The sequence below is a fragment of the Fusarium mangiferae genome, assembly GCF_900044065.1.
Source record: "Fusarium mangiferae strain MRC7560 genome assembly, contig: FMAN_scaffold002, whole genome shotgun sequence".
NCBI classification, from domain to species: Eukaryota; Fungi; Ascomycota; class Sordariomycetes; order Hypocreales; family Nectriaceae; genus Fusarium; species Fusarium mangiferae.
In genome coordinates, this window is record NW_024573922.1 from 2,359,729 (window position 1) to 2,374,763 (window position 15,035).

Genomic DNA, 15,035 nt, shown 5'->3' on the forward strand with positions numbered 1-15,035 from the left:
CCGCGATCCGATACGAAGTTCTGCCGCTTATCGGACCCTGGTAATCGCAGCGCGCGCAGAAAAAAGTTTCGGCGGGGCGCGATCTATTGTAACTTTTCCTAGGCCCAAGAACCAAGACCAGATCTGTTTTGCATCTCGGTCGAACTAATTTCTTGACAACCTTTCAATTGTTGTTCGTTTCACTTCAAAATGGGTGTTGGACGTCGTATGAAGAAGCAGGGTCCTCCTCAACCCCTTTCCGAGGAACACTTTGCAAAACTTAAGCGCAAGGCCGGTCTACCTGTCGATCCCGTCGTCGAGGCGCCCGAGAAGAAGAAGCGAAAGACCAACACAAAGGAGAGGACGGTCATCGAGCCCAAGAGAAATGGCGTCGCCGCTAAGAAGGATGTCAAGAAGACAAAAGTTGCCAAGTCTGCAAAGGCTGCGGCGCCTGCTCCAGAGCCAAAGGCCAATGGCAAGGTGAAGAAGAGCAAGAAGGCCCCGGCGCCGGCGCTGGAGGACGTGTCCGATGAGGAGATGGACGATGAGTTTGACCTTGAAGATCTCGAGGACGATTCAGATCTGGAGGGCGGCGCCGGACTCGGCGACGATTTCCTCGGCTCAGACGACGATGACTCTGTATTCGACTCTGACGAAGATGCTGGAGGCAAGAACACGAAAGCTATGTTCTCTGAGGACGAGGACGAGTCCGACGCCGAGGAGAAACTCACAGCCGCCAACATCGCGGGTCTTTCGAGGAAATTGGATGCTCAAATGGCAGAGGAAGCTGCCGAAGCTGAGGCTGAGATGGCACAAGAGGCTCTCCAGACCAACATCCACGGAGACAAGCCTCACATTCTGTCTGACGAAGACAGCGACGATGAGCTCTCAAAGAAGACAAACGCCCTCCTAGCCCCCGACTTGCAACTTCTGCGCACAAGAATCACCGAAACCATCCGCGTCCTCGACGACTTCACCAACCTGTCCGAGGAGGGACGTTCAAGAGTCGAGTATACATCACAACTTATCAAGGATATTTGCTCATACTATGGCTACTCTGAGTATCTCGCTGAGAAGCTCTTCAACCTCTTCACCCCTCGCGAGGCTTTTGCTTTCTTTGAGGCTAACGAGTCAGCCCGTCCTGTCGTCATTCGCACAAACACTCTGCGCACTCATCGTCGTGATCTCGCCCAGGCTCTTATCAACCGTGGCGTTACTCTTGAGCCCGTCGGAAAGTGGTCCAAGGTTGGTCTCCAGGTCTTCGAGAGCAGCGTACCCCTCGGTGCTACTCCTGAGTATCTTGCCGGTCACTACATTCTCCAAGCTGCCTCCTCTTTCTTGCCCTGCATGGCTCTCGACCCCCAGGAGAACGAGCGCGTGCTTGATATGGCCGCTGCTCCCGGTGGAAAGACTACTTACATGGCTGCTATGATGAAGAACACCGGCATCGTCGTGGCCAACGATCCTAACAAGGCTCGTGCTAAGGGTCTCATCGGTAACATTCACCGTCTTGGAACGCGCAACGTCATTGTCTCAAACTATGATGCCCGTGAGTTCCCCAAGCCTATGGGCGGCTTCGACCGTGTTCTTCTCGATGCTCCCTGCTCTGGAACTGGTGTTATTGCAAAGGATCCTAGTGTCAAGACCAACAAGACAGAGCGCGACTTCATGCAACTCCCCCATATTCAAAAGCAGCTTGTTCTCGCCGCCATCGACTCAGTCAACCATAGCTCCAAGACGGGCGGTTACATTGTTTACTCAACCTGTTCCGTCACCGTCGAGGAGAACGAACAAGTCGTTCAATACGCCCTCTCTCGTCGCCCGAATGTTCGCCTCGTCGATGCTGGTCTCGCATTTGGAAAGGAGGGCTTCACCAGCTACATGGGCAAGAAGTTCGATCCCTCTATGCGCCACACCCGCCGATACTACCCTCATACCTACAACGTGGACGGTTTCTTTGTTGCCAAGTTCCATAAGATCGGCCCCACGCCCGCCAACGCGTCCAACGCTCGTGACCGTTCTACTGGCCCCGCTGATGAAGACGAGGTCATCGACAGAACGCCTATCGCCACAGATGATGAGGAGACAGGCAAGACGAAGCCCGACGACGACTTTGGCGGCTGGGACGAGGAAGAGGATAAGGAGTACATGGAGAAGGGACGAAGGAATGCCATGCGCCGAAGGGGTCTGGATCCTAAAAGTAACAGCAAAAAGGCAAAGAAGGAGAAGGAGATGACGAAGCAGAAGTAGATACCAACTGCTCGACCATTCGCGGGAGTTTCTTTTTCTAAAAATGGATATGAGTTTGACGACTATTAGTGTTGTTCACGTAGAGGGTTTTTTATATTGTACGCTAGATAATAAACAAAAGTGTTTGGAGTCCATTCATATCACGACAGTTTCAACTGCAAGGAGCATTCTCGTTCTGTTATAGGCATCTCATTTGATATAAAATCTAACTAGAACACAAAAGAAATGAACAAAAGAATGTTGTGGGTAATAAAGCAGGTCGTAAAGTTCATCTCGTCATTAAATAGCCCAGCTTCCCAGCCGTAAGGGGGTTTGCCGCTGGCTGCCATTTTTTTCTATCATTCCCCAGAACCCAAAGCCAGCCCAACCCTTTTTTGCCATATAGTACATGGTCGTCATCAATATCCCTTTGGCGCTGGCAAGAAAAAACAAAACAAAATAGTGCAACAAAAATATCAAAAAACCAGAGTGAGTCATGTCGACCCAAACCACCCGGGGTATCCAGCCGTAATCCCTTTCATGACCATCAGTTGTTTGTTCCATAAATCGTGTAGGTGACTCTGCCATATTGTGTGTATCCACAACTGCTCGGCATGGTGAGTGTGCGTATTACAAGTTGTTGCTTAACGGTGATGCCGAAGAAGGGTAAAGAGCCGCGAGGCTCGAGTTTTCTCACATAGCCAAATCGTCAAACTGCGAGACAAGCTCGCGTATCGTCCAACGCCAAGTTTCGCGATCTCTGGATCCTCGGCCGATCCATTTCTCGCACTTCTTCCTCCACCGATCTTCTTCTTCTCGTTGTCGCCTGATGAATTCAGGCCCAACGTCAAATTCCTCGCCGACGAGCCACTCATCCTTGATATCGCTAACGCGACCCTGGGCGCCCTCATCGTCGGCAGTGTTATCTTCCAGATCAGGGATATCCTTGAAAACGTCTTCGTCGTCCAGCGCGTCGAAGCCATCCATAGTGTCGCTGGTCTCAGAGGTAGGTTTAGCAGGAGTATCAAGTTTAAGCCAGCACATGTTCTGTGGATCAAAAACCATGCCACCGACAACTTGAACGCCCTTGGTGGCGCTAATATTGGTAATGAGTGCAGGACGAGGTGTCGACGTTTCCTTCTCGCGGGTATTGCTTGAGACAACAGCCTGAGTAGGTGTTTGTACAGGGGGTTCAAAAACATTGAGGGCGTTCTCATTGCCTTCCCATCTGTAGGTATCTGCATTGTAGAACATACCATTCACCACTAGTTTTTGTTAGCGATAGTATCAACGCGAGGTCTGGTAAGCTTACTCTTCGACTCTTTGCCACTGTTCAAGTTTGAGATTAGGTGTGGCTTGGTCTGTTGTGGTCGCTTGTGCTTTCTCGATCGAATGTTTGACTGAGGGATGGTAGGAGTCAGATTGCCTCGCGATGAGAGGTGAGCGACACGCTGGGAGCTTAGAGGCGTCAATGGGCCACTGCTAGGTACCCGTTGAGCCAGCGCAGTCTCCCGGGCAATTCTACTTGCAGCAGTGTCACGAGCAAAGTGAGGAGTGAAAGATGGTCGAGGGGTAGGAGGGATTGATGGAGACATGGTAGTGTTCCTGTCTGGCAGAACATTTTGGTACAGCTTGTTACGCAAAGCAACTTTTGGTCCTGAGCTAGTCGGTTGCTTCAGGTACCTCGTCTCAGTTTCTTTAGATGTGGGCAAATCATCAAAGCCGTCCAGTTCGTGGCCATCGCCGAAGTTCTTTTTGTTCTTTGGCTTGCTCAGACGCTCCCAAGTATCGGCAGTGGCGCGGTGACGATGGTTCGGACTGGGTGATCGCATTGTCGATCGGGAAAGTGTACGAGAGTTGGGGCGGAGGTCAATAGAACCGATAGAATTGTCTGAATCATGTCGACGGAATCCGCGAGTCTGCTTGGTAGCAACGTGCTGTGACTGTGACTGAGAAGCGCCGGCAGGCAGAAATGGCAGGTGAGACTTGCGGACGGTTGCCGGGCTATCTGTCGTTCCATGTCGCTGACGTTCCGTGGGAGTCTTTGGCCTCACAGCAGACGATGGTCGATTGTTCTCCGACCTTGAAGGAGGTCTCTCATGACGGTAGGAAGGCTGCTTGGCCGGTCCACGAATTACAGGTAGAGAGCGTTTCTGCTTAAGGAGCTGAGCACTAGTGGTTGTAGGCTCAGTTCGAAGTGAATTTGTAGAGGTGCGAAGATTAACCTCCCTCCTGCGTGGAGTGGGCGGCAGTCCATGAGATGGCGAGGTTGTAGTGGGAGTTGGCAGGCTGACGATAGAGGATTGGGATGAGTGACCCAATCTAGAATGAGAGCGACGAGTGCGCTGCGGGATGGGACCGCCACTCTCAGAGACAGGCTCCAGCGATGTTGAGTGTGTTCGCTCATGGTGGTTCAACCGAGGTATCCGAGTTGAATTGAGTGGTTTGTGTGTAAATGTGAGCGACACTGCCGCTTTGGGTCGAGCAGGACTCGCCGGTCGTGTTTCCTTGACTCTGACATTCTTGTGTAGAGTGAGCTTGCTCGAATCAAAGACATCTCCTTCGCCGAGGTCAAGACCGTCAAGAAAATCAGGCTTATCGGCCTCAGCTGCTGGGATCTTCTTTGCGGGTACAATAGGTTCTTCAGAGATGCGGTTGGGCGATCGACTCTTCCGCCTCTGCTGAAGCCTCTCAGTCCAGTTGACAGGCCCTGGGGGAAGGACAAGTCCATCAAAGGTTTCATCCTCACTTTCAGCAGTGATGGAACTTGACACACTTGGGCTAAGCGCAGAAGCCGCCGAGCTTCGGGCAGAGCGAGCGTCTCGCCTGGTCCCACCATATCGAGTGCCCAAGCTTCCTTCTCCCCAGTCCAGATCCTCTGACTGGTTGGACGGTGTCTTGGGGATCTCCTTTCTGGTGGAAAGTTTAAGTTTTCCGTCTGATGGAAGCTCAAGATCCATCTCGAAATCATCCTCCGGGTTGGAGGTTTTGGCTTCTCTCTGAGGAGTAGGTGGTGTGATAAAAGAAACAGGTTTTGGAAGTTGACGGTTCTTGGAGGCTCTAATAGTATCTCCTCCGTCTCCAAAAAAGTCGTCGTCATCAGCGTCTTTAAATCTATCCAGATTTATGGCGGCAGAAAGACTACTTGTGGCAGACTGAATAGACTGCATGCTTTGTATAGACTGGATTGATTGAGTAGACTCACGTCGGTTGACTTTGTCAAACGGAGAAGTAGGGGGTGAGTTGCCCCAGCTCATAGGGCTAGTATGTGTAGATCCAAAGCTGACATGTCGCGAGGTCTCGGGAGACTTGGGTGGCTCTGGCTTCTTCATCTTCAAGCCCTGTGAAGAGTCAGGGATCTCTAGGTCGTTCTCCCAATCGTCTTGAATGATCTTGCGAATCTTTCGTCCACCGAGACGTTTGATAGTCCCTCCCATAAGAGCAGAAGATGGAACATTTAATGGTAATGGGATGCCGGCACTTTGGGCTGCGGCGATGGCATCCAGCGTTGACTTCTCGTCATCTCCCGGGATATGGACATGTTGCTCTTCTTCTCCTTCAAGTTCAGATCTAAATGAAAAGTGGGATGACCCAGAATCGCGTCGTCTTGAAGAGGATGGTCGTGAAGGATTGTTTGTGGCAGTAGATGGGCTGCGGAAGGATAAATCGTCGCCTTCTACCACGAAGTCATCGTCGTCCCAATTCTCTATGTCGGCCTCGATGGGCTGTCTGGGCTTAAGTCGCAAGGGCTCCATGGTAGTGAATGTGCTGCTGTATGTAGTACGCAATCTATATTCTGAGGCCAAAGTTTGGCAAATCGTGTTGGTTGGCCTGGCTGTTGGGGACGCGATGTCAATTGCGTGTAGTCATTATTGTCAATGGCAATTGTTCCCCGCATACAATAGCATATCCTTCAAGCGTGACAATGTGACGTTTGAGGAGAAAGCTGCGTCAAGAAAAGTAGACAAAAAAAAAATCGACGAATCGTAGGAAAGGGCTTCGCGAATGGTGCAGATGCGTTTGTAGTCGCTTTGTGCGAATCGCTGATCAAGTATTCAAATGTGCGAGAAGAAGCGAAGCGAAATGTGTTGATAATAGTAACAAAGAAAACCGTCGACAAGTCGCCGTGTATTGCGAGCGGGTGGACAAACAAAAACCAAGATCGACACAGGAAAAGCTCGTTCGAAGAGGGAAACCGAATTTGATATCTGTAGGTGAGGATTTTTTTGATGGTCGAGAGGGTGACGTGCGAGACAGGATGCAAAGGTCAGGAATGCGGTCGGCGGTGGATGAGGTGGATTGGTTTGTTTAGTTTGGGCTCTAGGTTTGGTGGGTGACTGACTGAGGTGAGGTGCTCTGTGAATCACAACTGCACTCCACTCCCCGTCCACTCCAGCTTGGTAGAGAAATGGAAGGCTGGGGGGTAACTCTGAGCGTGGCTGGAGGTGGTCCCCGCTAGCTGTTAAGGGACGTACCCACTGTAGCCATCAGTTGCTGGGCACTGTTATCGCTAGAGGTGGCTCCACACAGGACACCTGGACAAGTGGTCAGCTCTTGGCTGCTGCGCTATTTAAGCACTACGCCCGAATGCTTACAGGCGCTACACCTGAAAAGGACTCTCCTGGACGGACCAGAATGTGACCAGACCTTTGGAGGAAAATTCGGAGGCAGGTTTGGAGTGGTTACACGTGACTGCTGTTGCACAAACCAGTTTATTAGCTGCGAAAGCAATGCAGGTGGGATTCTTGCTTGTGGAAGCAGAACCGTTTGAGGCGAGAGGAACCGCCCGATTGGCCAAACCTTCACGCGTCATAGTCGCGACAAGTCGAAGTTTTCTTCTCAGGACGTCACCAGTTTGCGTTTGGTGGCTGGTTGCTTAAGAGCCAGCTCCGTCAGCTTAATTCAGCTTGTTTTCCAAGCTTTTCGCCTCCATATCTTGTGCCTGGCGTGCCTGGACGATCTTGGGTGATCTCACAAAGGTAAAAACCTGAACACACCACACCCCTGGCTATTATTATTATTATATTATGATGATGATCTGGTCGTCCCCATGCCACTGTCCCGCATAGATTAACCTCCCTCCAACATGTCTCGTCGAGAATATTAGTATACGATTATATACCGGCTTCTCACTCCACCAGCCAGTTCTAGGCACGATCTCATGCCTGAGATTTCTGAAGTTGAAGCCCATCGAGGGAAGGCCGCTAGTAAATGTTCCAGCTGTAAGAGGCGTCTTGCAAGACACAAATAGGTATCCATAGGCTCTTTTACGGGACTGGTTCATCCAGACTTGGGCTTATGGAATGGGTCACGGTTACGAACAACGCCAACATTTTTTTTCATACTTCACCGATATTGAGTTTTACAATGGTATTTATACTGTTAATAGATTGATTGATCTAAAGGATCATCAAAGGATCAGCACTTTGTAAACTAAGGTACCTAACTAACCGGACAAGGCCAAAATTCTTGGTCCCAGCTTACACTGGCCGAGGTTGATTCACAGTACTCCGTAGGTACCTCATGTTCCTGAAGCGGATCCATCCATGTGGCTCGGAGGTGCCTAGAGGCTAGAGCTGCCCTGAATAGGCCTCGCCTAAAATGAGTTGCAGCCTGTAGCCAACCGCTCCAGCTTCATTGTACATGAATGCATTCCGCGAATGGCTCCAGGTGGAACGGCTGCCTACACCAAATCAACTTATTAAATAACATGGAGAAACGTAAACTTTAACAACACCAAAGAATTCCTCTCTTTCTCTTATCATTTCCCGCCTGTGGGACGATCTTTTGAGCTACGCCCAAGCCCCCTTTCTATATAAGCAGAGCTTCACGGATCGCTCAAAGGGAAATGGTCCAAGCACCACCAACAAACAAGCTTACACAACAACAAAGAAGCTGATGGAGCGAACCCGATACCCAGTTTGAGGTTCTCTATATAATACTCTCGTCAATATTATCGCTCTTTTTCCATTCTCAACTCTTCTCCAATCAGGCATTCCCTTGACGCTCGAATCTCGCCAAGACCGCATATATAGGTAGCTCCAAACGGATACGTACTTTGATACTTGATTCAAAGCCCCCATTCCTCAAACAAGCCAGCTTTCAAACGCTGATCTCCTCGGCCCGTATACCGTGTCTCACTCGCTTCTTTGACAAGGGAGTTAAAACGCTCCATCAAAGATTCTTCCCGAGGCGCCCCGTCATCTGGTATCATTCCACCGACCTCAATCTGAACCCCAGGTCTCGACAGCCACACGAGTCTCACTGGACCCCTTCTACCGGGACCTGTCGTGTCCAATGGCTTCTGAAGCTCGAGTCCTCAAGGTCCCCCGGAGTGACGACAAGTCTTCCTTTGTCCTTTTACAAGCCACACCCAAGGGTTCAAAGCAACTTGATTTGAAGCTGGTGGGTACTGAAGGAGAGGAACCTTACGTCGCATCCTGTAAGTCATTCCGTTAACCCTCCCTCCAGTATCGCACTCTGGGAGACCCTTGTCTGCAATCTCCAGCACTGGCGCGAACGTGATCAACTTTTTGATCCCTGAGTCTGACTTTGTTGATAGTGAAACATGATAAGGTCGTGTCTCTCCGTGTGAAGAATTGTCCTGCTTCAGAGAGCGAATGGCAGCAGATTCTCGAAGACTTGTTTCAGCAGGTACCCCTTCCAGATATTCAAGCCACAGCCACGGTCCAGAGCGAAAAGTCTATCTCAATCACCATTCGAAAGGACATACAGGGTATCACTGTGAGACCATGATGCCATTTAAAACATGGTCTTTTTACTAACCGTCTTAGCAACGTCTGGGCTCAATCACCCTCGATCATGATCCAGATGAGGCCATTGAGTTATTCGATTGGTGTGGTGCAGCGGTCGAGGCCTCTACCTCAAGTAAAGAAACTGCGGCAAACCTGTCGGCAAAATCCTCCGAGTCGGAGGCTGTTGTGGCCCAGCTCCAGTTACAGCTGGAAGAGTTAATCAAAGCGAAGGAAGAGGATGAAACAGCGTTGCTGAGGAAGTTCAGGGATCTCATCAACGAGAAGAAGCTCAGAATTCGTGAACAGCAGCAAGTATTAAACACATTATCAACAAATCCCAGCATGGCGGGTCAATCTCAGCGTTCCCAGGCTGTCGAAGCCTCTGTTCAGCAACCGAAACCAAAGAAGCCTATTCGTCAAGCTGGCAAGTCAAGGGCGTCGAAAAGAAAGGCTCCTGCGTCAAGAAGACTTGAAGAATCAGACGACGATGACGCTGTTGACACGATGAGCGTCGACCTTAAGCAGGAGGCCGTGGATACGGATCCCGGAAACACCACAGAAGCGACAGCATCCGGTGATAGTGACGACGAAGATGACGATGGGCTTGACTCAGGACCCCCTCAGCAGAACAAAGCGCCATATGCTGTTTCACGAGGAAAGACTGCTTCCAGAGAGAGCGAAAGACCGCCGCCACCGCGAGCTCTCCCGTTCGAGACAAAGAAGTCGACAAATGTTGCACCTGTGCCCGCTCCTGCAGGGAGTGACACTGAATCTGACGATGAGCTGTGAATGATGACTGATGACAGTTCGCTGGTATAGCGTTGTGCATTGTGTTCTCCGAAGTTTATGTATATGAATTTCATTTCTTGGTTGTTGCGCAGCCGGTATCGGCAAGCCACTATTATATACGTACAGTTCACCCTCATACCTTAGGTAGCATAGGTACCAAGTTGCAAGACCGGCCACGAACAAATGAGGTCACGCCTTTCGTACACATTCAGTCGTCATTGATGTAACGAATTGCCGCCGTCTTTTCTGTATTGAGCATACGCAGCATTACAGTGACATGAACTAGCCTAGCGCAACTCAAAAACAAAACCGAGTCCCAAGGTGGGCAGGATAAAGAATACATACCAGCAATAAGTATCTAACAACTCATGAGTGTTTTTAAATTGGAACATTATTAACAAATAAAATGTGTCTCTCAAGAACGTTTCAGAACAGAGTTCGAATGCTCTATCATCTACTACCGAGTATGCCCAGCCAAGTCTAGAGCACCCTCTTAGACGTTTGGTCACGATACTGGTGGTTACAATTGCGTAGAATCTACAACCCACTCCATATTAATAATACGGCAATACATGCTACTTAGTAACTCACCTCCTCCTTACCCCATCCTCATACATATCGTTATAAATCACGGAATTGTACCGCCGCAAGTCACCATATCAAACCCGAGGGTGGGGGAGGAGATCAAGTATCGGTACAAGGAAGGGGAACCACCTATTTAAACCGACGCGACAGTGTACATGCTCTCGGCGGCAATCACCCTTCTTCATACCAATTTTCTCGCTCTAGACTCTGGGCTTCTGAAGATTTGACTAATTCATACCTGAAACACATTCCTCGCTCACTAAATTTGAGAAATACCGCCAAGATGGGCAGTGTCGCTACGAAGGATGTCCCCACCTACAAACTCAATGACGGCAATGAGATTCCGGTTGTAAGTTTATCCTCTTTATTTCCGAGAGAACATTGAACGGACCAAATCATCTTCGATACGGAACACCACTCACAATCATTAGCTAGCTTTCGGTCTGGGAACAGCTCAGTATAAGAAAGATCCTCAGAGTGGACTCGACCAGCATGTAGTCGACATCACCACCAAGGCTATCAAGACTGGATATCGCCATCTAGACGGAGCCGAGGGTGAGCAGAACAAAGTATCACGCCGTGGCCACATCTGACAAATCTACAGTATATGGCAACGAAGAGGAGCTTGGGCAAGCCATCAAGGCTGGCGGTGTCCCTCGGGAGCAGCTCTATGTCACCACCAAGATCCCTGCTGAGAAGAAGGGGTCTGCTATTGACTCTTTCAATGTTTCTCTCCAGAAGCTAGGTCTGGAGTATGTGGATCTCTACCTGATTCACGGCCCTTGGTTCGCCGAAACCGATGAGGACCTGCAGCAGCGCTGGGCTGAGTTGGAGCAGATCAAGGAATCTGGCAAGGCAAAGTCTATTGGTGTTTCCAACTTCCTCCAGTCGCACCTTGAGGCTGTTCTCAAGACCGCCAAGATCAAGCCTGTTATCAACCAAATTGAGTACCACCCGTATCTCCAGCACGGCGATCTTGTTGACTTTCACAAGAAGCACAATATTGCCGTTTCTGCTTACGGCCCCCTTACTCCTATTGTTACTGCTAGGGGCGGACCTGTCGACCCTTTCTACACAAAGTTGGCTGAGAAGTACGGCGTGACCGAAAGTGAGGTCGGTCTTCGATGGGTCATTGACCAAGACATCATTGCGCTTACAACAAGCAACAAGGTTGAGCGACTTGAGGGATACTTGGCTAAGCTACCTAAATTCAAGTTGACACAGGATGAGATTGCTGAGATCTCTCGACTCGGTGCCAAGAAGCATTTCCGTGGGTTCTGGAGGAACAAGTTTGATGAGAATGATAGGTCCTAGGAGAAGGTTTGGTGGTCTGTTTGTCGTTTCGTGTCAGATAGATATAGTCACCTGTTTTAGCTGGGCGAGTTGCCATCAAAATCTCTCTTAATAAGCTCCTAATTCTAGGGCTTAACTTTGATGGAAGGTTCCGATATCTGAAGTACGTCTCGGTTCTTTTAAGTTTGCTGACAGACTATCTATAAAAAAGGAGGACTTGGTCTTTCACATCATCTCCTTCACGCCATTTGAAAAGTTCGATCTGGGGGATTAGGAGTTCGATAGATAGGGCGTTTCTGTACGGATGACCCGAACTCCTTAGAGAAACTATGTCAATGATGAACCAAGGTCTATTCGCTCATATAATCAAAGCCCATAGGGACTGATTACGAGTGGTAACCACTAACTGAGACTTCTTTCAGCTTTTATTACGATTCTAAAACCCCAGAGAGCAATGTTCATGTCGTTCTAATTGCACCATGTTCAGCGATTAGCTGAAGATACAGGGTAGCTCGCCAACGTGAAGAGACTGATCAAGTGGTCGGCCAATGCAGCTCTTAAAACTACTCTAATTTATCGGAGTCATTTTGATTCCACATACTCTCTTGCGTCGTGTAAATGAAGTTGAATGGCGGCCCGGTTCCGTCTTACATGCGTCCGAATAAACGGGGCCTGCTCTACCGAACAGTCAGTCCTGTCAGATCTGGATCGTGGGGCGGCCCTCGGGGGGGCAAGAAAACACAAGACCTTGATATAAGGTGTCAAAATAAACTCGGCAAAAGATATCCTAAATTTATATCAAGTTACCTGAGTCTTTTTATCACTTAGGGTTAAGGTCCTGAGTTTTCTTTCCTCCCCTAGGGCGGCACCGAGGCCCCGGAGCGGAAACTAGAGGTGATGTCAAGATAGACGATGATAACCGTCAGTAATTGCCACTTTTGTCACCCAAGCACCGTCACATCGCTATGAACCATTGAAATGTCGCCTTCGTTAATGTCTACATAGATGATTCCAAATCCTTACACACTCCCTACAAATCCATCTCTTCCCTAAACATAACGTCCCGCCGTTGATGCTCTGTCGCAACGCCCTATGTAGAGCTGTCCCGCGCTCACCACCAGCATCACATCTACCAAGACTCGCACAAATGGCTGCCCATATTTCTAACGGCAATGGCGCATTATCGCCGGCGTCTAGCTACGAAGGCGCGACACTTGCGGATCTTCCCAAGTCATGGCATTTGACCGAATCTCTTCCCGCCGATTCCATTTTCCCAACGCCTGCCGACTCCCACAAAACTCCTCGGGATCAGATCACACCCCGGCAAGTTCGCAATGCCGTATACACGTGGGTCCGGCCAGCCGAGCAGAAGGATCCGGAGCTTCTGGCCATCAGCCCAGCGGCGTTGCGCGATTTGGGAATCAAGTCTGGTGAAGAGTCGACCGATGACTTTAGGCAGCTAGTAGCTGGTAACAAGTTATATGGCTGGGATGAAGAGAAGCTCGAGGGAGGATATCCCTGGGCCCAGTGCTATGGAGGCTTCCAATTCGGACAATGGGCTGGCCAACTAGGCGATGGCAGGGCCATTTCTCTTTTTGAGACCACCAACCCTGCGTCTCGTGAGCGCTATGAGCTCCAACTCAAGGGTGCTGGCATGACACCCTACTCACGGTTCGCTGATGGAAAGGCGGTCCTACGATCCAGTATCCGAGAGTTCATTGTCTCGGAAGCACTCAATGCCCTCAAGATCCCCACTACTAGAGCGCTATCACTTACGCTTCTGCCAGATTCAAAGGTTCGTCGAGAGACGATTGAGCCGGGGGCCATCGTTCTGCGTTTTGCACAGTCGTGGTTGCGTCTTGGTAACTTTGATATCCTTCGAGCTAGAGGAGACCGTAAGCTTATTAGACAACTGGCCACATACATCGCCGAGGACGTATTTGGTGGCTGGGATAAGCTGCCAGGTCGACTTGAAGACCCTGAAGAGCCTGTTAAATCACTGGATCCCAAGCGTGGAGTTTCTTCTGAGACTATTGAAGGAGAAAATGGTTCCGAAGAGAACAGATTTACGAGGTTGTATCGTGAAATTGTACGGCGCAATGCCAAAGTGGTGGCCCACTGGCAAGCGTATGGGTTTATGAATGGTGTTTTGGTACGTTGTTCATAACTGCGAAATAGAACCCCTGCTGACCTACAACAGAACACGGACAACACCTCGATCTACGGGCTTTCAATAGATTTTGGTCCATTTGCTTTCATGGACAATTTTGATCCTGCTTATACACCCAATCATGATGATTACACCCTTCGCTATAGTTACAGAAACCAACCCACCATTATCTGGTGGAACCTCGTTCGCTTTGGCGAGGCCATCGGTGAACTCATGGGCGCAGGCCCCAATGTTGACGATACAACTTTTGTCAACGAAGGCGTTACCAAAGAGCAAGAGGCTGAAGTAGTGGCAAGGGCCGAGAAGCTTATTACACAGGCTGGAGAAGAGTACAAGGCAGTGTTCCTCGCAGAGTACAAACGACTCATGACTGCTCGTCTCGGTCTCAAGACACACAAGGACTCTGACTTTGATATCCTTTTCAGTGAGGCTCTCGACACTCTGGAGGCCCTGGAGCTTGACTTTCACCACTTCTTTCGTCGTCTCAGCAAGCTTAAGTTGCAGGATACCGCCACGAGAGAAGCACGGAACGAGAAGGCGTCTGTCTTCTTCCACAAAGAAGGGCCCCCAACAACTATTTCCGAAGAGGATGCCAGAGCGCGTCTTGCGATCTGGCTTGAAAGCTGGCGCGAGCGTATCATCGAAGATTGGAAGGACGAGGGAGGGAACGTCTCAGAATCTACAGACGGCGACAGAATCGAGGCGATGAAGCGAGTGAATCCCAACTTCGTTCCTCGCGGTTGGATCCTTGATGAGCTCATCCAACGCGTTGAGAAGGGTGGCGAGCGAGATGTGCTTAACCGCGTCATGCACATGTCTCTCAACCCATTCGAAGATCGCTGGGATGGGGAGACATTCAATGGAAAGACGTACAATGGCGATAAAGATGAGGAGCGTCGATGGACAGATGATCCCCCAAAGACCGAGCGAGCTATGCAATGCAGCTGCAGTTCATAGATGACTACATGGGCCCAAAATGGAGACGCGCACACTTTTTGATGCATGAAGAAATTACGACTACTCTGAGTATTTGGTTGGTGGTATGTAACGACCGGCGGTAAGAGGCAGCGGTCATGGAGATTGGTTACTCTTCCATGCTTCCATAAACGGCGTAAATATTGATCTTGAGCACAAGATAGAGGAAGACTCGACTGAAGCAACAGCTCTACCGAAGTAGATCTGTTGCGCAAGCTCACCTACAATAAAATGTGCCCGTGTACAATTAATTTGGTAGG

General features: G+C 49.8%; 5 protein-coding genes across 5 annotated transcripts; 4 read left to right on the forward strand and 1 right to left on the reverse strand.

Annotated features, from left to right (window-relative positions):
- Nucleotides 1-189: 189 nt before the first annotated feature.
- On the forward strand, nucleotides 190-2,229 carry FMAN_05911 (putative nucleolar protein; the record flags this gene model as incomplete). The annotated part of the gene is made up of 1 exon (XM_041827373.1): nucleotides 190-2,229. One exon carries the CDS (start codon nucleotides 190-192, stop codon nucleotides 2,227-2,229), a length of 2,040 nt encoding a protein of 679 aa, XP_041678343.1.
- A 672-nt stretch (nucleotides 2,230-2,901) lies between these two features.
- Nucleotides 2,902-5,963, reverse strand: FMAN_05910 (uncharacterized protein; the record flags this gene model as incomplete). Its single annotated transcript, XM_041827374.1, has 2 exons — nucleotides 2,902-3,473; nucleotides 3,521-5,963. 2 exons carry the CDS (start codon nucleotides 5,961-5,963, stop codon nucleotides 2,902-2,904), a joined length of 3,015 nt encoding a protein of 1,004 aa, XP_041678344.1.
- Nucleotides 5,964-8,505: 2,542 nt separating this feature from the next.
- FMAN_05909 (uncharacterized protein) lies at nucleotides 8,506-9,752 on the forward strand (the record flags this gene model as incomplete). The annotated part of the gene is made up of 3 exons (XM_041827376.1): nucleotides 8,506-8,650; nucleotides 8,771-8,952; nucleotides 9,003-9,752. 3 exons carry the CDS (start codon nucleotides 8,506-8,508, stop codon nucleotides 9,750-9,752), a joined length of 1,077 nt encoding a protein of 358 aa, XP_041678345.1.
- Nucleotides 9,753-10,620: 868 nt separating this feature from the next.
- FMAN_05908 (uncharacterized protein) lies at nucleotides 10,621-11,651 on the forward strand (the record flags this gene model as incomplete). Its single annotated transcript, XM_041827377.1, has 3 exons — nucleotides 10,621-10,686; nucleotides 10,769-10,892; nucleotides 10,942-11,651. The coding sequence occupies 3 exons, from the start codon at nucleotides 10,621-10,623 to the stop codon at nucleotides 11,649-11,651; spliced, it is 900 nt and encodes a 299-aa protein (XP_041678346.1).
- A 1,126-nt stretch (nucleotides 11,652-12,777) lies between these two features.
- On the forward strand, nucleotides 12,778-14,757 carry FMAN_05907 (putative FMP40 Found in Mitochondrial Proteome; the record flags this gene model as incomplete). The annotated part of the gene is made up of 2 exons (XM_041827378.1): nucleotides 12,778-13,782; nucleotides 13,831-14,757. The coding sequence occupies 2 exons, from the start codon at nucleotides 12,778-12,780 to the stop codon at nucleotides 14,755-14,757; spliced, it is 1,932 nt and encodes a 643-aa protein (XP_041678347.1).
- Nucleotides 14,758-15,035: the final 278 nt, after the last annotated feature.